The 22,653-nt window shown below is 36.5% G+C and overlaps 1 protein-coding gene across 1 annotated transcript in view; it reads right to left on the bottom strand.

The window, feature by feature from the left end:
* Positions 1–22,653, bottom strand: part of Myh15 (myosin heavy chain 15) — a 129,694-nt gene that overhangs the window by 93,700 nt on the left and 13,341 nt on the right. Inside the window, exons 8-14 of the mRNA XM_057765443.1 lie at positions 21,375–21,438; positions 21,188–21,283; positions 11,138–11,241; positions 9,458–9,596; positions 5,695–5,813; positions 1,988–2,137; positions 1,074–1,244 (exon numbers count right to left, since the gene is read on the bottom strand). Coding sequence (XP_057621426.1) covers positions 1,074–1,244; positions 1,988–2,137; positions 5,695–5,813; positions 9,458–9,596; positions 11,138–11,241; positions 21,188–21,283; positions 21,375–21,438 — 843 coding nt within the window. The remainder of the gene's footprint in view (positions 1–1,073; positions 1,245–1,987; positions 2,138–5,694; positions 5,814–9,457; positions 9,597–11,137; positions 11,242–21,187; positions 21,284–21,374; positions 21,439–22,653) is intronic.

Below are 22,653 nucleotides of genomic sequence, written 5' to 3'. Positions count from 1 at the left end.
TCCAGGTTCAGGAAGGTGCGCATCTAAACAGACTAGGCTCCCTCAAAGCCAGTACATGCAGTAGTATCAAAACCCAGTGCCATTGTCCTTGTCTTCTCAGTCAGCCCTCATTGTCCGTCATGTTCAGAGAGTCCGATTTGATCCCATACTTTTTCAGTTCCAGTCGAGCTGGCCTTGGTGAGCTCCCATTAGATCAGCCCCAGGCAAAAATTGGGATCTTCGGGGTGGGGGTAAGGGAAGATGGGGAGAGGGGGAGAGAAAAGTGAGGAGGGGAGGATGGGGAGACCCTGGGGGAATGGGATGGTTGGGATGGAGGAAGGGTGAATATGGGAGCAGGGAAGAAGATATCTTAATTAAGGGAGCCATTTTAGGGTTGGCAAGAGACTTGACTCTAGAGGGGTTCCCAGATATCAAGGGAGATATCCCAAGCTAGTTCCTTGGGCAGCTGAGGAGAGAGAGCCTGAAATGGCCCTTTCCTATAGCCATACTGATGAATATCTTGCATATCATCATAGAACCTTCATCTGGCGATGGATGGAGATAGAGACAGAGACCCACATTGGAGAGCTGGACTGAGCTCCCAATGCCCAAATGAGGAGCTGAAGGAGGGAGAACATGAGCAAGGAAGTCAGGACTGCGAGGGGTGCACCCACCTACTGAGATGGTGGGGTTGCCCAATCTTCTTAAGCTTCCCCTGGTATGAGTATGCTCATTGTTAATAAGACAGGTGCTGCAGAATTCACATTTTCAATTCTACTTTTCCTCTGAGAAAGACAGAGGTTGGCCATTTGATTTCACCAAGTGCCTTTGCATTTTAACAGTAAAGATAGTGCACGAGCTGCAAATGTGCAGTCAGACTGTATTACACAAGATGGAGTAGGGCAGTTGACGGCAGAGTTTAGCTGGCATGTCACAGATCCTGTACACAAAGACCATTAGGAGAAGATGGACGGAGCCTTTCAGACCCATCCCCCATCTGCTGACAGAGGCCACTTCCTGAGATGGATTAGCATGGTAAGCTTTGATAGTTTATAAAGAAAAATGGATGAGGAGGACAAGTACATATACGGTACCTTCTCGATGAGATCTATGCAGGCTTGAAAATCCAGACCATAGTCAATGGCTATCCACTCAAGGCCTTCTTTCTTGTATTCATCTTGCTCCAGAATAAACATGTGCTGATTGAAGAACTGTTGCAACTTTTCATTGGTAAGATTGATGCAGAGTTGCTCAAGACTATTGTACTAAGAATAAAAGGAAGAGAATTAAAAATAAGATAGAAGTCCACTTGCAAGTATACATATTAATGAGAAATCGTAACCACCATTGCACAATGACAAATGTACCCAAGCAGTAACAGTGCTCAGCTAAATTCCTGTCTCCTCCAGATAAATCTACAAACTAATGATTATTGTAATAAAACAATACTCAATGGAATTATGATTCAAAAAATCACAAAGGACTTTATTTACTTTTATTTAAATTTGGATTAAGAAATTAAATACTTAACACTAAGTGTAGTAATGATAATTATTACTGCTGATGATAGCTCTTTTTTAATCAAAGTAGCCCTTAAGGTTTAGGTAAAATGAGTCTATTTATTTGTTTGTTTTTATTTTCTTTTCAAAACTGAAATAGAATTATTATAAACTTACCCCACCTTTTCCTCCCTCTAACCCTTCCCATGTACCCCTCCTCTCAAGTTGATAACCTCTTTTTCTTTGTTATTAATACACACATATGTTGAGTATATGTATTCACAAATATATAAATACAACCTGCTGAGTTTATTTTTGTTGTTTGTGTACTCATTAGATGTCTGTAGTTCATTGTCCATAAATGGGACCCTACAAGATATTTCCCACTATATATCCATTGATATTAGACATAATGATCCTTAGCATGCTTTGATCTTGTTTTCCCATGGTGCCATTTCACAAATTTTCTTGAAATACTCGTTGATTTTACTCTTACCACATATACTTACATCAAGTATTTCAAAACCAGTGATGTCAAGAATAGCAATGAAGAAGTGACTTGGCAGCTTGGCATCCAGGAGCTGGTTCATGCGTGCCACTAGCCACTTAAACATCCTTTCATATATTGACTTAGACAGAGCACCAACAGCATAGGTTACCTAGAAATCATATTTACATGTTTTCTTCATAACTATGTAGTGAGAACTTGCTGCTCCCTTCCATTACTCAGGTCAGGCAGCTTACAACTGCTTATAACTCCAATTCCAGAAGATTCAATGCTCTGTTCTGGTCTCACACATGCTCACACCCACATACAGACTCATACACACAAACAATAAAAGTAAATCTTTAAAGTGTTCCATTTCTAAAATTTGTTTTAAAAAATTTAAAACAATTTTTGTTTTAATCCTAGTCATTGTCTATCTGCAAACACCTAATCAAACCAGCATGTGATTATTCGTCTTCTATGGTTTTGAAATTATGCTGAATATAATGAGGAAAAAAGAAAAAAAAGAAGCAAGAAAGGGTTGGGGGAAAGGAGGAAAGAAGAGGAGAAGAAAGTTAGCACAGTGCTTCATTATCAGAAGTATAAGAGATAAATCATGTTCCTATTAATGTCCTAGGATATGGTTTGATGCCTAACTCTGGAGCCTTGTTCTGATTGTGGTGGTCCAAAGACCTGTTATCAGTATCAGCATCATCGGAAACTTTTAAAAGATGTCAGGACTCAAGCCAAGCCACAGATGTACAAAGTCTGTATAGTAAAACTATTCTCATCTACCCAGACCAGTTGCCAGAAAAGTCCTCTTATGTCATTTTATGAAGACTTCCTGCCCTTGATACCTGATGATGTATCTCATTCTCCATTTCATGTATAAATTCTTTACCTGTCTATATCAAAAAGCCTATTAATCCAGTTCACCAGCGGTCCCTTTTTCTTGATTTCCTCTTAGAAATATACAATCACTCACTTCCTTTGTCTATTCTTGGCCTATAAATTCCTACTCACTATGGCTATATGTGGAGTTGATTACAAAGTCTCCTTTCTACTGCAATATCTCCATGACAACAGTTTTGAATAAAGTCTTACTCACCATTTAATGTCAGAATATTTTTTCTTTTAATACACCATAGCCAATAACATTTTTAAACTATTAATATTAAAATCTATAATCCCTAGAACTTGCTTTGCTATTGCTGAAGCTGTTGATTGATAAGCTGCAAGATTCTTAGCAGCTGACTCCCCTTCCCTGGGATACAGTAGTTCTATTTCATTAGTGTTCTTGGAGTCTGTCTAATCTTGACTTCCAATTTTTTATTATTTTGTTGTCAGTGTGGTCCTTGCCTTCCTGAATGAAGGCCTTAGGGAAAATCATTCTGATACAAATTACTCTGTCAGAGTGTGTTGCAAGGAAAGGGCTGCTTGTTCGTCCCGGCTGCCCAGACCCCCGAAATAATCACAGAGAAACTATATTAATTAAAACACAGCTTGGCCCATTAGCTCTAGCCTCTTATTGGCTAACTCTCACATCTTGATTTAACCCACTTCTATTAATTTTTGTATCACCATGAGGCAGTGACTTACTGGATAAAATTCCCAGCATCTGTCTATGGTGGATCCATGGTGTCTCTCTGACTCTGCCTTCTTCCTGCCAGCATTCCCTTTAATTTTTCCTACCTACATAAGTTCTGCCCTATCAACAGGCCCAAAGCAGTTTCTTTATTAACCAATGAAAATAACCCAAAGACAGAATGACCTCCTACACCAAGAGTGAGGCTAAGAAATTTCCTTTTTACTGTTTCCAAGAGGATGAGGTGGTTTGTTTTTTAATGTTGAAAAAATAACACGTTTGCTTTCTTAACTACCTCTGTTAAAGGCTAGAGTTACAACTTAATCCCCTGTAAAACACTAATTTAAGAGGTGGATTTCAATTACCTTCTTCTCTCAGGCTCATTGGTTTTATAAGAAGAAAGATGCTATCTAAGTCACAGAATATCATACATCCATGTTATGGTGACTGTCTAAGAAATGGTGACACTGAAAAATAATTACGATGTGACTTGACTTCCACCAAACTGTACTGTTTTAATACCTAATCACCTGCTGGTTGCAGAGCAGTGTGCTAGATGCTGGTGTCCCAGAATGACTCAGGCATAATCCATGGCCTTAAAGGTCACCAAGGTTACCTTAAATGTTTCCTCAGATAATACATTATAAATACTCCTGCTCCACTTACTTCTGACTACTGTAAGACAAGAATGAGATAAGCATTTCTAGTATATATGTGTCTGTCTCTCTGTGTGTGTATGTGTGTGTGCACATGTATGTGTGTGTGTGTTGGAATTGACAAATCTATGCTAGACAAAGTGTTCTACCACTGAGAAACATCCCCAGGTGCACAAGCTAAACAGACATTTAAAAAACTATCATTTTCAATACTAGACTTATGCTTAAAGAAGGCATTGGTAGCTTAAAGTAGATGACTATGTCAATGTTTTAATTTTCTCAATGAGGCTTAAGGTAACTCCATGATGGTCAGGCTTTCATATATCCAGTCCATCAATTATGTGTAGTGGGGTTTTGTTTTTGTTTTTCTTTTGGGGGAAAAGAGCAGAGTCCAGAGTTTCATATAGTCCAGGCTAGCCTCAAACTCACTCATCCAAAGATGACCTTGAATCCTGATTCCCCATTCCCTGCCACTTGGATGCCTCCCATGAGTCACCAATACCTAGTCCTAGGCGCGCGCACACGCGCGCGCGTGTGTGTGTGTGTTATGGATGATAGAGGCAATGTTATGACTTCACTGTACTATTTTCTTTCTCGAGAAAAACCATATTCATCACCTTTCCCATAGTGAAGAGAAAATATGAGAAATTCTCATCATTGGATATAAATGAAAGTTCTAACACCACTGTCCCACGTGGAGGGTGGGAAACCTCCCTTTAACTGACTTTTTCTCCTTGTCCACAATGTCACAGGCTGTGTCCTAGGTAGCATGAGCACACTATGCAAGAATGCTGTGCATTAAATACTGGATTTTGTTTGAGTAAGAGAACAAATTTTTAGTTACCTCTGAGATTTTGGTGTATATCTAATACAGTAATATGGCTTGCGTTACACTGATTAATATATTTAGCAGACATAAATTATTCTAGAATTTACTGCTATACTTAAATTATCTTAGTACCCAACAACCCTAGACATATTGGCTGCATAAGGAAAAGTCTGAAGCTCAGCCATCCCAAACATTTGCCATTTATATTAATCTAAATCAACATAGCTTTCTGTATTTTATGTCTCTTCTCAATTTTTTGTGCCTTTAAATCCTATCTTCGACATACAGACTAAAACCTACTCTTCACTAATGTAACCATGTGTCGATTACACTAAGGGAGCTAGTATGTAAAGGGATGTCAGTCCTCCAATATATCTCACTTCAATCCTCTAAAGTTCTAAAAGTTTCTTAGCTGAACAACCAAGGTGTAGCTCACAAGTGAAGTGTTACCTAAGGGAGAATTGTCAAAATATTCAGCATAGTCCCTCACTACTATAATGTCTTTAATTAGAACATTTAAATACTTACCACACTAGATCTCTTTACTACTTTCATAGAAAATTATTATTAACATTGCCAGATGTTGAAAATATGTAAATATGATGTGTATAAAATAATTCATGATCACACAATTACAGTGCCCTCAAATGTTACATTACCTGTTGGACATTTTGACTTCTGGTAACATACTCATTATTAACTTTGATCCTGGGGTAGATCAGGCCCTTTACCAGCTCAGAAGAGTGAATGCCCATGAGAGAAGCAGCTTTGTCAGCATCTGATCACACAAGAAAAGAAGAATGTCAAGAACAGAGGGAGAAGAGTGAAAGAGAATGGAAAATACTGTGGAAATCATTTCATTGTAGCCAAACACACTGCCTAGAGGGTAAAAGGACTGTGTGTTTAGATCAGTGTAAAAACATAGATTGCAGCTTTGCAATAAATGGCTGAATGCTAAATGAAGAAATCTACTTCTTATAGATACAAATCAAGCCACACTGAAGCACCACTTAATGATCTCTTAGAATGGCTTCATTGAAAGCAAGTAACAGGTGTTGGTGCAGATGTGGACATTCACATGTGGCATGGCCATTACAGAAAACGGTCTGACAATTTCCAAGAGATTAAACACAGAATTATTGTAGGACCCAGAAATTTCACTCTTGCATAAGAATCTAAGAGAAATAAATATATTTATACAAAAATGTATAGAGTATTTTCAGTAATTTATTATAGTACTCAAAATGTAAAAAAAAAGCCCATCAGCTGATAAAAAGTAAGATAAGATATGCTTATATAATGGAAATTAAATAAAGAAATGAAGATTGGCATAGTCTATGATGGGGCTTCATTAACTAGGACTTGAGGAAGATAACTGGGAGTCATAAGAACATTATAAACCTACCATGGAAAATGGTGATTTTTTTTTTACCAATAATACTATGTTTACAGAATTTTATGAATATCATATGGCCACTTATTCATAGAAGTATGTTTTTTTATTTTTATTTAAAATTGTAATACAAGTGAAATAATTTATATTTTGATATATATTACTGTTGTATTTTCTTTTTACTCTCTACTCTTTCTTTCCACTCAAAAAATGAAGTATACATGTGATATATAGTGTAAATTTTTAGGATAAATCCAGTGTGCATCTTTGAATACACAGTGCTCTCTGAAATGGTTAAGAAGTAACCCTAGAATATTGAATGTTATTTTGTTTTTAAGTTTTAATGTAAGATGACATCCTGAGAACTTGAACTAACCTTGCTTGTGGATAATACTAGATTTAGAGATAGTCTTTAACACTGGAGAAAACATGCACAAAGCTTGTCTTGATACAGAAAGCACTTAGCTAAGGTACAGGTGAGGAAGATGAAGAACTTAAAAATGTATCACCAGAAAGAGTATATGGGATTAGGTATTTCCAATAGCACTACTTTCTGATTTATTAGTGAATATGCCTGACTTTATAACAAAAACAACTCTTCAAAAACATGAAAATTTCATAATAAAACCTACAATCTTATTAATTTATATATGTTGATAAACAAAGATGTTTAAAATAAAACAAAATAATAGAGACAAAAGCGGCCTTTCCCTTACTAGACTCTGTGGCACACAGTCCCAATTACTTGGAAGACTCAACTAGGAGGACACTTGAGCCATGAGTTAAAGTTTAACCATAGTTATGTGGTAAGAGCCCAATCTCAGAAACTAATAAGAGAAAAACCATAGCTATAACAACCCCGTTATCTCAAAACACGGAAAAAGCAACAGAGCAGAAGGAGTTGACATAAAATTATATGAACTATAATATATAAAGATAACAGGTCTTCATATTATTCTCCCTCTTTCATCCATACCTGTGTTCAAAAACTGTCATTTCTAAAGGGACCACCTGATCAGTAAATCTACACCAAACCCACCCATAATCTCATAAAACTTATTCTTTCATTCTGTTGTACTTTCACTGAATTACCAGTTGATACATAATTGTTTTACCTTTATCTCTCACAAAGATACCTTGATGATACCTTGTTTAAATGTATCTCAAGAATAAAAATATCCCTGGTACTGGGTTAAACAATTTCAGGTCACACAACCTAGTCACAGAATGAGAAGTGATCCTTAACAGACATTTATAAGAAAAAGACATACAAATTTTAAATATACATGCAAAATGATGCTTGACATCACTAATCGGGAAGGAAATGTAATGAGACATAACTATAAGTCTATCAGAGAATAGTTACTATAAAAACAAAAGCAAGTCAAGAGTTTGCACACATTTGAATGAGAACTTTTATGTATTCTGTTGGCACTATAAAATGGTAAGGCACTGTGGAAGCAATTTGACTGCTCCTCAAAATTACAGCATAGAATTAGCATTTAATCCAGTAATTCCAGTTATGAAAAGACACACAGAAGAGGTAAATGCAGGGAGTAAAATTGATACTCTTACACTAGCATTCATTCAGAACAAATAGCGGAAGTCACCCAGCTGTACATAAACTGATGAATGGATAAACAAGACAATATAAATACATATAACTAAATATTAATAAAGTGGTTAAAAGGATGAAATTCTGAATCATACTATAATACAGATATCACATAATATGATATGCTGTTTAGTGAAATAAACCAGATACAAACATATAAATATTGGGTAGTTTCATTTACATGAAGTACCTAGGCTAATCAAATTCATGGAGCTAGAAAATATAGCTATGGTTTTCAGGATAAAGAAAGAAAAAGCTTAACATGATTCAGTTTTCAATAATGAAGAAAAAACTGGAAAAAGACAGAAACAATGTAAATGTACTTAATTTCACAGAGCACTTAATTTTTGTACTTCATTTTTGCACACTTATGCTAAAGTGATCAATTTTGTCATGTAAACATTATCAAAATTTAAATATAAAACTAAAACAATTGTCCATTGAAAAATTTAAATGCATATAGTTCTTCTTTTAAATTGAATTTTTAAGTTAAATGTCATTACTGCAATAGCTGTGCTATCTTTTTTATAATTGTGACTTTTTTCCACTTTTATAGAGAGATGACTGATTGTAATAATGTCTGAGATGTTTTTGTAATCAATTAAGAACATAGTATCCACAGTACTCTTATTTACTCTTTGGAATTTTTATATATGTATATATTTGATCTTATCAATCTCCTTCCAAGTCCCTTGAGACTCAACAACCCATTTTCTTCTTTTTTATTTTTATTATTATTAAAATACCCCAAGTCCACTTACTACTGACTAGGAGCCACATCCCAAATGAAAAGTTAGTCTCTCTCCCTCCCTCAGCAACCATCAACTGCCAATGGCCCTCACTAAGGGAAGGGCCTCAGGAGCTCCTTTCTCCTTCATTCTGGAGGGCTGATTTTTTATTTTAGTGAAAATAAAAGAAACAGAACTTTAAGCCTCAGAGTTTTGAAAGGATGGAGTCAGTTTGACTTTGGAATTTCAAGGGTCTTTTCTTAGATGATCCCCACTAATACCACTTAAGATATTTTATGAAAATTTGTTCCATCCATTTTCTTAATAGTCCATGAGCACAAAAGCCCATAAGCTCTGCAGGCATTACCAGTAATTAACTGAGAAATGCTTCTTATTCTGTGAGAAGGTACACTAGGATGATGATTGACATAAAGCCTAGCAACAATAATAATGGGCTGGTTACAGGGGGTTTGTTTAGTAGGAATGAAGCCTTATGTTCAACCCCCAGCAACACAACATGAAAAAAATCAAATAAATAACAGTAATTAAGGAAAATGGTACTGATTATTTTCCATATTCTCTAAAAAATGAAAAACAAAAAGAAGACATCAAAAAGAAGAGACAGGCCTGGAAAAGCAGATGTCTGAACAGAATTATAAGTTGCATCTTTGTAAAGTAAGCCTTACTTTCTGTGCCATCAACCTCCAGTTGCTCTTCTCTGGGATTCTGTCTAAATTTCAGGTTTCCAATGTGCATGATGGCTCCAATAATCTTATAGCACTCAAACTTCTCTTCAGGAAGAAATCCCAAGATGTGTATGGCTTTCTGTAGGAGGAGAAACAGAGGGCTAGCTTTGTCCTCTTTTTCCTGATGGCTCCAGTAGACACCTCACAATGTTGTATGCCACACATCAATCCAGATTGTGGGCTTCAGCAATAAGACAATAGCGCTGTGGGCCTAGAGTGACTACTTGGTTCAAAGAAATACAAATAGGCCTATTGATACTTGGTCACCAGCAGTCTGCTCAGTCATTTAGAAGGGGATTAGGGTGGTGGTAACATGAGTTGTTTAGTGCCCAGTGACTTAAGTTTTCTTTCACACCCTGCTCCTCTTTTTACCCTTCCAGCAACAGGTCCACTTATTGGCTACAGGAGGTTCATTATTTTGTCTTTCATGGCTATAAAACTTATCAATGAATCTGCTGGGTGATATGTCTCACATGTTCAGCTCTTTTTGTTTTGTTTATTTTTCCAGAGTCTGCTCATTTGGAATTTGGTGAAAGGGGTTGTTAAGAAAAAAACATCATGTCACTAGGGAACACTCCATTTTGTGCTAAGGATCCATTTCAGTAACTGTTTGTCTCTGACCTGATTTCCTAAAAAGGTTAATTTTGCAGCCCTAATTCCTTGCTCCCTCTCCAGAATTGTGCCACTGTTGTGAAATGATTAACCACAACTCTGGCTTATGTAAACTTAATTATCTCTCTGTGACAGGGGAGGGGAGGCAGTTTCTTGCATATCTGTAAATTCTGAAGAAATGAAGTATCTGTGACTTTTGCCTTTAAAAGCCCTCCTCCCCTTAAAGCTGGGCCTCAGTCTCAAATACAACCAAGGGAACTGAAGAGAGCTGCAGTTTAAATGAAATTCAGCTAATTAAAGCTGGATAGGGTTCCGGTGGTCTCTAGGTGTTTTCGCATGCTGTAAGAATGTCACCACATCACTGCATCCTAAGAAGACACCGTATGTGGTCCCAGAAGAGTGTAGTTATTATAGTAACTAATTTAGAATGCCTATAAAGACAAGAGTGGAGGAATCCATATTCTTTTCCAATAACGTTATTTATAGGAATGCAAGACTGAGTGATTATAATATGCAAAAAAAAAGTATTAGCCTTCTAAGTCATTCACAGGGTGAAGAGAGACAAAAGTCTTGGGATTCAACAACAGGAGAATGGTTCAATAAATGATAGGACAAATGCCTGACAAAAGAAAAATTTTTGAGTATTCACCTAAAATGCTCATAAAATGAAACTGAAAATCGAACTCTATGGACCACGTGATCTTGCAGTATAATTATAAATAAACAACAACACCAAAGCAACTCCATATAGATGAAAATAGAATAAAGACTTTAGAGACATACACCAGCTAAAAGACTTTGCTATTAAGTTGAAAATTTTGTCTACATTTTTATAGCTATAATACCCCTATATTGGAAATATGTGCTTCTACTGCTAGTAAATTTTGGGGAGAAGCAGCCTCCACCATCAAGAGGAGCAAGGCCAGGTCTCCAGACCTCAAGATAAGGTGTTATGATGCTGATTTTCTTTACTCACCAAACTAAACTTCTACAACTACCAAGCCTTACTTCTGTGGCCAGAAATCCTTCAGTGTCTTCCAAGCTCTCCACAGCAACCTCTCCACAGGAGCAAATGTGAAAGTTGGAGGGATTTGTGGACACCAGGAGCATGTCTATAATGGAAAACTTTTGGTTAACTAGCTTAGAGAAATGCATAATTCCTGAGAAAGCAGTTGGTGAAAATTGAGGTTAGTCTTACAGCTGATGGGTTATGTGCAAACAAGACATAATCAATTCAATATTTTAGACCCAAACCTCTGTAATCAATATTTTCCCCCTGTTAACTTGTCAGTCATGTGTCAAGGCCTCCCAAGAGAACACCAGGTTGGCCAAATCAAAAGTAGATTCAATTGCAGCGATACAAAGTGGTGGTAGTTGGCAGGGGATTGTAGATAATGTTTGTTTGCAAAACTTTGATAACAGGCACTTGGCCTAGATTCATGACAGAGGGTCAGAGGGTAAACATGCTCTGTAAAAATTTAAGTATAACACACCCGAGTTTCATGGCTAGGAAACAGGCAGTTCTCTTGAGGTCAGCACCCAGAGAACATTAGCCATGTATTCCTGTCACTTCACATCCTCACTCACAGGAGGCTGAGGTCTTCATTCAAGGGATCTATAAATCAGATGCAGTATAACCACTGTACTGCTGGTGGGTTTATGAGTCTGACATGTTTTATTTCATCAGGAAACATAATGCAGGACAAACCTAAGACAGCTGTCAACAGGTCAGTTGGTCTGGCAGAATGCTGCCTAACACTTGATCTCAGTCACCTTTATATATTTTTATTTTTTTTAATTTGAACTTATCTTTCTGTTTATTACCCATTGAAATGAAGATCTGCTTTATGGAAATACAAATCTCAGAGACAAAGAAATTGGCTTATGGGAATTCTCACAATAACTCTACTTAGAAGCATGCTGAATATTGAATGTGTTAATGAAACTACTGTTTACCCATAGAATAAGTCATTATTCATCAAGTAAAGAAATAAATTGAAACCTTAAAGAATTTCAAAATAACTATGCTGACTGAATTCAGCCAAATAAAAAGAACATGCAGTGTACAATGATTACATATTATAAAATTCTAGAAAATGCAACCAAATTATCATGTTTACATATGGATGAAGGAGAAGAGTTCTAACAATAAAAAAGGAAAGGAAAGAGGAATTGTAAAAGACTCTGGGGAATATTTTTTAAAGGATGTCTGTGGTGCTTGTGGCAATGGCTTCTTGCATACATATATAAGTGTGTGTGTATGTGTGTGTACATATATATATATACATAGGTATATATGTATGTATATATATATACATACATATATATGCCAGTATCATCTGTGTATTTCAAACATTTAATTAACTGTAGGTCCATGATTCTCCTTTAAAGCTATTTTGGTTATAAGCCTAGCCAGATGTGGGATGTCCTTCTGTATAGATGATGCTTTTATTGGTTGATGAATAAAGCTGTTTTGGTCAATGGACAGGCAAAATATAGGTAGGTGGAAAGTCCAACAAAGATACAGAAAGAGAGAAGGCATAGTCAGGAAGACATCATGTAGCCACCCAAGAAGAGAGATGCCTAGAGCAGCCTAAGGAGAAAGATGCCAGAATAGAGGTAACACTATGGTCATGTGGTGATACACAGATCAATAGAAATGGGTTAATATATATATATATATATATATATATATATATATATATATATATATATATATATATATGAGAGAACAAGTCAATAAGAAGCCTAAGCCATTAGTCAAACAATTGTAACTGATATAAAGTCTCTGAGTGTTGCCTTCATAAAGTGTTCAGGGTACCAGCAGGAGGAGAGAGAAACTGGTCCAGGCGGACCAGTGGGACAGAGACTACTTCTAACTACACTGTCTTTTACAGCTGAGTCATCTCTCCAGCCCTCATTAAAGCTATTTTATATAAAAAAAAATAAATAAAACACAAGTTTTATATTTTAAAACTTTATAAAATAGCTCAAAGCAAGGCATCTTCCTCCTCAGGCCACTCAACTTCCAATTTCCCACCAGGCTTTCTAGGGCTGTATGCCTCTGTGTAAACACTTCCTACTCTATCTAAAGTCACCCAGCAGTCCTCCTACCTTTGACAGACTCCACACCAGCTGCCATGCCAGGTAGAACCCCCACTTCAAGCTTCCTAGGCTGCCTAACACCTTCCAGATTTTCCCAGGAACCAGCTCTGAAGTTGCTGCTAGGTAAGGCTTCTTCTTTACATCTAGGCCATCCAAAACCCTGCCTGCTTCCTCCTACACTGGCATAGGCAACGGTCCCACATAGGGCACTCTCCTCCATAGGGTCCCCAAAATCTGACTTGCCCTGTCTCAGATTCTCCAGACTCTCCAGGTGGCATGAATTCTACCTGTGGTAAGGCATTGGTAACTGACCCAACTCATTTTCACCCTAGACTTTGCTCCTTCTATCTGGATCTCTCTGGAGGAACCCAGACTATACTTCTGGTCAGACTCCAGAAGAGAACTATCCCCTTCAGAACCACTCCTCACCATTCTCCCAAGCTGTCCAAACTGTTCTCCTTCTTCAGGATACTCTCCAATGGCTCACAACACCCAGCAAGAGACTGACTACCATTGGTTCTATCCCTCAGGACTAGTCTAAGTCTTCCATTCCACCAGAAGACTTCAACCTGGTAAACAAAAAACTCATCAGTAGACACAACTAATAATAACCTAACCAAAAATATTTAGTTTCCATCACAGAAACACAGCAATAATAATTTTTGAAAATTATCTTTCCCAATGTATCTCTTTCCCAAACTATAAATACAGTAATAATTGTCCCTAATGAGAAAAACTTAGACAAAATTTCAGATACAAAATTTGAAAAAACAATTACAAACATTTTCAAAGAGCTCAAAGAATCCAAAGAAGACATCAGTAAACAACTAAATTAAATAAAAAAGGACATAAACTCCTGCTGAGTTCAAGTAAATACAAGAGATAGAAATACTAAAGATAATGAAGAAAGCACAAACTAAAATTAATCCGGAAATAAAATCATGAAGAAGTCTAAAAAATTTCAGCAGAATCACTATCAACAGAATAGATGACATAGAAGATAAAATATTAAAACTTGAAAACAGGGTAAAGAAGTTGTATAATCCCATCAAGGGAAATAATAAGTTTCTAAATTTTATAAATAGAGCATTCAGAATCTTTAGAACACAATAAAATAGAGAAATGAATGTATAGGCATGAACAAAAATAAATTCCAATAAATTGGATAATTCAGTAAACTCAGCCACAAAGTAAGTCCCAAAAGTTACAAAAAAACTGAAATAGCTCCTTGTACCTTATCAGACCACCGTGGGTTAAAGCTGGAGTTCAACAACAGAAAGACTACAAACTCATCTGAGTTACCACTGGGTCAAGGCAGAAAAAAAGAAATTAAAGACTTCCTAGAATTCAATAAAAATGAATGCACAGCATCCCCAAACTTATGGAACACAATGAAAGCAGCGCTAAGAGGAAAGTTACAAACACTAAGGGTCTTCATGAATAATTTGGAGAGCTCTCATACTAGCAACTTAGTGGCAAACCTGAAAGCCCTAGAATAAAAAGCAGACACACCTAAGAGGAGTAGACAGCAGGAAATAATCAAACTGAGGACTGAAATCAATAAAATAGAAATAGACAAAGAATCAACAAAACAAAGAGTTGGTTCTTCAAAAAAAATCAACAAATGAAGAAAACTTTATCCACACTAACTAAAGGGTGGAGAGAATATCCCAATCAACAAAATCAGAAACAAAAAGGGGTTTATAACAACAGACTCAAAGAAATCCAGAGAAGCATTAGGTTATATTTCAAAAACCTGTTCTCCACAAAGTTAGAATATCTAAAAGAAGTGGACAAATGTCTTGATAGATACCACTTACCAAAGTTAAATCAATATCATATAAGAAGTTCAAACAGACTAATAACCTCTAAGGAAATAGAAGCAAACATTAAAATCCTCCCAGCCTTCTTTAGGAATTGCTGCTGTGAGATCATCTATTGTTGGTGTTTTTGTGGATATAACTAACTTTGTTGGGTTGGAATTTTACTTCTAGTACTTTGTGTAGGACTGAGTTTGTGGTTAGGTATTGGTTAAATCTGGTTCTGTCATGGAATACCTTTTTTGGTCTGTCTATGTGATTGAAACTTTTGCTGGGCATAGTAGCCTGGGCTAGCATCCCTAGTCTCTTAGTGTCTTCATAATGCTTTACCAGGACCTTCTGGCTTTCATTGTTTCAAGATACCACAAGAAAACTCACAGAATCAACTAACATGGGTTCATAGGGGCTCACAGAGACTAAACTGATAACCAGGCAGCCTACATGGGCGTGATCTAGGCACTCTGCATATATGTTAGAGTTGTGCAGCTTGGTTCTTTTGTGAGACTTCTAAGACTGAAAATAGGGACTGTCTCTGATTCTATTACAGGCTTTTGGGACTCTGCTTCCTTTCTTGCCTAGCCTTAATACACAGGAAAGTGCTTAGTTTTACTGCAACTTGATATACTCATGGGAGACCTGCCCTTTCCTGAACTAAACAGAGGGAGAGTGAAGTGGATTGGTGGTGGGAACAGAGGAGAAAGAGGAGGTGGGAAGGGGAGAGGGAGGGAAAACTGTCACCATGTTGTAAAATTAATATACAGGGTTTTTTTCAAAAAAAAAAAAGAAAGAAAAGAATCTCCAGATCAAAGGCACAGACTGTATCTTCAATGGAGTCATAGATGAAACTTCCCAAATCTAAGGAAAGAGATGCCAATTCAGAAATAAGACAGAGAGACTATCAGACAGAACCACAAAAGAAAGTTTCATGTCATATTAAAACTTTAAGAACAAAGAAAGATTATTGAAAGCTTCAAGAGAAATGATACAAGCCATATATAAAGGCATGTCCATCAGAATAATAGTTGATTTCTTAATGGAAAATTTGAAAGACAGAAGAGATCATAGTAACAAAGTCACGTTTGGAAAGAACAAAGATATTAACCAAGATTACTACTACTACCAAAACTATTCAACATAATTGAAGGAGAAAGAAAATTTTCCATGATATAAGCAGGCTAAAGAAGTTTCTGACCACAAGGTCAGCTCTACAGAGAAGAGTAGAAGAATATCTCAGACTAAAGACAGTAAGCACATTCAAGACGTTACCAGGATAAAATTTTTGCAAAGTATGACTTAGTATAACTAAGAAAACAAATACTACAAAATCAAAAAAAAATAATGGCAATTGAAGTACATATTTCAATATTAACTCTGACTATTAATGTCCTCAATTACACAATGAAAAGACAGAAGATAGCAATCAGATTTAAAAAAAACAGGATCCATCTCTTTGCTATTTATAAGAAAAATACCTCATCTTCAAAGATAAAGACTACCTTAGAATGAAAAGATGGAAATTCTAAGCAAATGGGACCAAGAAACCAACAGACATCACTATTCTAATATCTTACAAAATAGACTTCAGCCCAAATCAAATAAGAAGAGGTAAAGAAGGTCACCTAGTTCTGATCAAAGGAACAATCCACTGAGAAGACATTACAATTCTAAGCCTATGCCATCCAACTTAAGTGAACTCAATTTAATAAAAAAAGAAAGAACCCACACTAGTAGGCATTAAGTCACAAATTAACCCTAACACAGTAATAGTAAATTTAGTACCCAACTTTCACCAATGGACAGGTCATCAAAACAAAAATAAATAAGCATCAGAGTTAAATTATGTTATAGAGCAAATAAAACTAACAGGTATTTACAGAATATCCTACCCTATCACGAAAAAATATACATTTTCCTTCAGCATCCCATAAAAGTTTCTCTAAAATGAAAACATAATAGAACACAAATAAAATCTTAATAAATTTAGGAAAATTTAAATAAATCTATATGTTCTTACTGATTATAATGGAATAAAGTTTGTAATCAATACCAAAGGAAACACCAGAAAATGCACAAACTTATGGAGATTAAATAAAATACAACTGAATGATATATAGATCATTCAAAAATTATATATAGATCAAGAAGGAAACCTTAAAAATTCTTGGAATTTAATGAAAATGAAAACACTATATATTAAAATCCCTTGACTACAAAGAACCAGTCTTAGCCAGGAAATGTATAGCTTTAAGTATATACAAAAAACATTAAAAAATATAAAATCACAAATAAATAAGTTGAAGATGTACCTCAAAAATTTGGTAAAGCAATAAACACTAAAACTCAAAACTAGTAGATGGGGAGACATAAACAAAACCAGGGCAAAATTAATGAAATTGAAAGAAATAAAAACAATACAAAAAAGTCAATGAGATAAAGAGTTGATTCTTTGAAAGCATAAGCAAGATTGACAAATTTTTAGCTGTATTAGCTAAGAAACAGAAAGAAAAGACCCAAATAAATAGAATTATATATGAGTAGTGATCCATTACAAAAGATACCAAAGAAATTCAGAAAGTCATAAGAACATTTTAAAGGGTGCTCTGGCATCAGTGAAGTGCAAATTAAAACCACTTTGAGTATTGATCTTACCATAGTTGGAGTGGCTGACTATATAATTAAGGAAAGAAATGACAGTATATACTGGTGAGGATGTGAGAATAAGGGAACCTTCATCCACTGCGGGTAGGAGTGCAAACATATTCACACTATAGAAATTAGTGTGGAGATCTTTAGAAAGGTGAAGATAGATCTACTGCATGACTCAGCTCTATCACACTTGGGCATATACCAAAGGAATGGATAAACATATTGCAGAGACACTTGGTTTTCTCTGTTCACTGTTGCTGTATTGACAGTATCTATAAAATGGAATCATTCTAGATGTCCATAAATTAAAGGATGAGTAACGAAAAATGTGATATACATACACAACAGTATTTTGTTCATATCTAATTAAAAATGAAACTTGCTAGTAAGTGGATAGAACTGGGAAAGGTACATAGAGTGAGGTGATTAGGTCACCGAAAAACAAATGTTACATATACTCCTTTATAGGGGATACTAGCTTTGGATGGCTAAGTTTGTATGCTCAAATTGCAGTATAGAGAGAAGTCAGGAAAATAGAAAGAGGCCTTGGGGGTATCTTAATATACAAGTAGAGAGGTACTATGCCAAAGTGGGAGGGGAAGGATCATGAAAGGACTTGGGAGAGAAGAGAGTAGGAAACGGTTAACCTAAAAGAAAGAGCTATGAGAAAAAACACGAAAACCTACTATCTCATAACCAAATTTAAAAACACAGTTTATACTTTTTAAAAATGTTTTGAAGAGAGATGCCTGTATTACCTTAGAACACTATTTACTGTAGCCACAAATTATTAAGCGGAAACCAAAGATCTGCAGTAAGATACCTCCTTAGGAGTTTTAAGTTCTGGTAGCCTCAGGGCTCCCCAAAGTGATACAGGCTCTTGCCATTCCTCTTGGTGACCCCCTAGAACTTGATAATGAGCCCTACTACTGAAGACACAACACACTATAACAGGAAGCAGGGAAGAAGGACTCCATGACTATGTAGATGTAAGATGAGGCTCACCCAAGGCTAATACACTACCTCACTTCCAGGCTCCTTCAGGCTCTGCTGTGAGTTTTCATGCTTGATTTTCGGTAATGCAAGCAAATTCTCAGAATTTAGAAGAGCTATTAAGATGTTCCATCTCATATTAATACTCTGGATGCTCTCAACTTCTGCTTTTGTAAGTATCATATAGAAGAATACTTGGATATTTTCAAAATTCTCCCCAGTGATAGTGGGAGCTAAACCAAGGCAATCAACAATATCCAACTTGGATTACCAAATGTCAACTATTGTACAATAGTCTATCTGAGTGGCCCCCAAAACTCAGCAAGATAATTGAATTCAGGATGAGTATGAGTTTTCCAGAAAAGTCCAAAGACTTCAAGTGGTTCTGCATATTAGTAATCGTAGATGACCCTAAAACATGTGAGGCCATAACTGCTTCCTATATTAGACACTGTGTCAGTGCCTGTCACAGGGCAGGATTTTATGTCCCTTATATCTGGGAATGAAAGTCAGCGGTAAAGCACTTGCCTAGCATGTGTGGGGTCCACATTTGATCCTCAGCAACACACACACATGCACTCTCATACACACACACACATACACACACACAATTCTCTTTCAGATTTAGGTGTGGCAAACAAGTACTTCTTACATATCACCAACAAACACATAGTGAATGTAATTGCCCATTTTGTACACTTTTCCCACATGGTGAAGGCATATAGGACCTGAAAACTAAGCAGTCAAAGCACTGCCAGATTTATGCCATTCTTGATCTAAAATAATAAATGGGGGAACTGTTCCCATAAGTTTGCTGACCTAGATTAGCCTTTTCAACCAATATTCATTCCTATGGGTACATGGCTGTCCTCAATAGCTTCCTCAAATGGCACAAACCCAGTTTGTCATCCTTCTCTTACAATGACTTCCCATAACATTTAAAATAGCATTCATTTTAAGTGAATTCCTATATTCCTACACTCAGTCTATTATAGTCAAGTCCTGCCTTTTGCCACATGATCTAGTCCTGCCAGCCTGCCCTTTATCAGCCTTTCCACTCTCCTACCAACCCTGCCACTTCCTATTGCAATAAGCAAATACAACCAGCCTTCAGGACCTTTGCACTCATCATTCACTCCACTGAGTTGTAGTTTCTGGAAAGCTCTGGATACTCACTCACTCACTCATTTAGATATCTGCAGAAATAGAGCCTTCCCAAGAGATAAATTGTCTAGCTATTTTATCTAAAACCTAGTTAATCACCAACAGATCAATCAAATCTTATTCTCTCGCCCTCCATCAGTCTTTATTTTGCTTTTAAATTTACCACTAATCCTAAATTGTATATTTCTTTGTATGTTGATTTGTGCCCATATCTTAATGTAGAATGTGAGATAAAGAAAACAAAGAATGGTGAGTTCACTCTAGCCTTTGTGATTAAATAGTACTGTCTGTTGACTAGTAGTTATACAATAAATATTAGTGAACTTAATATATGAAATGTGCTTCATTAGCCCATAAATCTGTTTTCCTATTTCTGCTCAGTTATCCACATCAAATCATAAAAACTGAAGATGTTTACTCACTCTCCCTCATTCCTACCTTCAATTTATTTAAGTCAAGACCTATCTTTTCTTACATGAACTCACTCCCCACTTCCCATAGACACTATCTTAGCTAACTGTCTTATCATTTCAGTCTAGTACGGTTGCAATCTCTCCTCTCTAATGTCAGTGCCTCCATAACACCGTACCAGGCTAAACTTTTCTACACACATACCATAGCATCATACTAGGGTAAATCATCCTATACACTGACATCAAAAAAATTAATGTCCTGCTATTATCCCACTTACCCTCTATAGCACCAAACACATTCATGCATATGCTCACCTCCTTGTATGCAGAAACTACCATGATAACTTTGGCACATTCCTCTAAGTAGATCTAATCTAGTCAGATTGTAGTCTACTTCTGGTCTTCATCTGTCCTCTCCTGGCCCTTATATACGGTTCTTGCTTTAGAAAACACCCTTGATTTTTGACTCTATCTGGTTTCCCTATCTGTTTTTCGTATTCAAAGCCATGTACCTTAGTACTTTTTATTTTGATAAAATTCCCATTGGTTACAACAGTGTCTTTCTCTTCTGACCTCTTATCTATAACTCAAAAAAATAAACACTAAAGGCCTTAAATTACCTCTTGCTCTTCCTCTCCTCCTCTCTCATTCTCTCCCCCCCCCACACACACACACTTAACCTTGCCAAGGCATTTTTACTCACTGCAAATTATCTTCTTGCTTTTGACACAAAATTTAAAAAACAATGTTGCCATTTATTCTACCTCATTGGTTATATAAGTACCCAAATTTCCCACTGTAGGATGAATAAACTGTGGTCTAAAACTACTAAGAGACTTACTAGAACAGTACTCTCCATTCCTTGGAATCTCTTTGTCTTTTTCTAGAATAAGTGAGGGCTCCAATCTAAAACTTACCCCGAAGTTCTTGTTTTCCAGACAGAATCTGATAAAAGATATGGTAGTTCCTCTCTCCAGGCTGCTGATAAACTACCCGGGATTTTTCTAGAAAATCTAGGAGGATTGAAAATGAATAAAGACTCATGCTTCAACATTCTTACAAATCTTAAAAGAGAAGCAACCAGAGAGTGCAACGGCTACTTACAAATCTGAATATCTGCAGATGACAGTGTGCCTCTTGTATCAAAATACATCCTGATGAGTCTTCCCTAGGTAGAAACAGAACACAATGTCCCATCTAAACTTGCTGAACAGCTGCAATGGTTTCATTGTGTACAGTATCCTCAAAGCGACTACATACTCCAAAGATTGAAAAATAAAATGCAAGACGGGGTTGAAATGATAAGGATAAGATAATGGCTAGAGCAGAGGTTCTCAACCTGTGGGTCACAACCCTTTGGGGGTGGAACAACCCTTTCACAGAAGTCACATATCAGATAGTCTGTATATCAGATATTTACATTATAATTCATAACATTAGAAAATTACCATTAAGAAGTAGTAGTAAAAATAATTTTGTAGTGGGGGTCATCATAACATAAATAACTGTATTAAAGGATCACAACATTAGGAAGGTTGAGAACCACTCTTCTAGAGAGAGCTACACTGATAAGCAAGACTACAGCAGTGCTGACAGTGTCCAGCGTGTTTTCATGTGCACTGCAGAAACTATGTGACCCCAGCCATCTTCTTTGAAAAGGAGGAATGTAGAATTTCCTCGCATGTTCAGCCATGCACTCAGTAGTCAGTGACTATCTGCTATGGTCTAAGGAACCCATGAGGAACTAGACACCTTATTGAACAAAACTAAACACGGTCCAGAAGATACATGGCTACTCAAGAACTCTAACAAAGGAGCATTTGAAGTATTTTGGAATCAAAAGAAAAGCCACTTTTGTTGTAGTTTAGGGAGTAAGAGAAAAGGGAACATAAACCAAGACTGAGGGATAGACAAAAGGCTAGGGGTTCATTTCATGTGTACTCAGTAGACTGAGGGGTTTTTCTATGGCTTATGTCTCAAAATACACCTTGATTTTTCCACTTTCTTCTTTCTTAATTAAAACCTAAAAGAAGAATACAGCAAGGCATAAAGGATGCCCCATCCTGACAGTATCTAGGTCAGAATGCCAGCTACAGTGACACTCACAGTTTATGGTATGAGAACATGGGAGTGAAAAATGGCTTGTCTGACGTCCTCACATGCCAGGGGGCACCACGGCAAAACATCATTCCAGCTTGAAAGGAAGAATGGCTACAACCGGGGACTGAGCTAGTACATTAAAACACACAACACAATGGCAGCTACACAGGCAACCATATGCATGCATATATGGACACACATATGTGAAAAATCAATATGAATGCATGCACACCAGGTATTAATTTTTAAAACCTATCTTGATTTCTTATTTTTTATTGGATTT

The sequence above is a fragment of the Chionomys nivalis genome, chromosome 3, assembly GCF_950005125.1.
Source record: "Chionomys nivalis chromosome 3, mChiNiv1.1, whole genome shotgun sequence".
Taxonomy (NCBI): Eukaryota; Metazoa; Chordata; class Mammalia; order Rodentia; family Cricetidae; genus Chionomys; species Chionomys nivalis.
The sequence above is the reverse complement of the archived record's forward strand: the minus strand, read 5'-3'. Positions and strand labels throughout refer to the sequence as shown.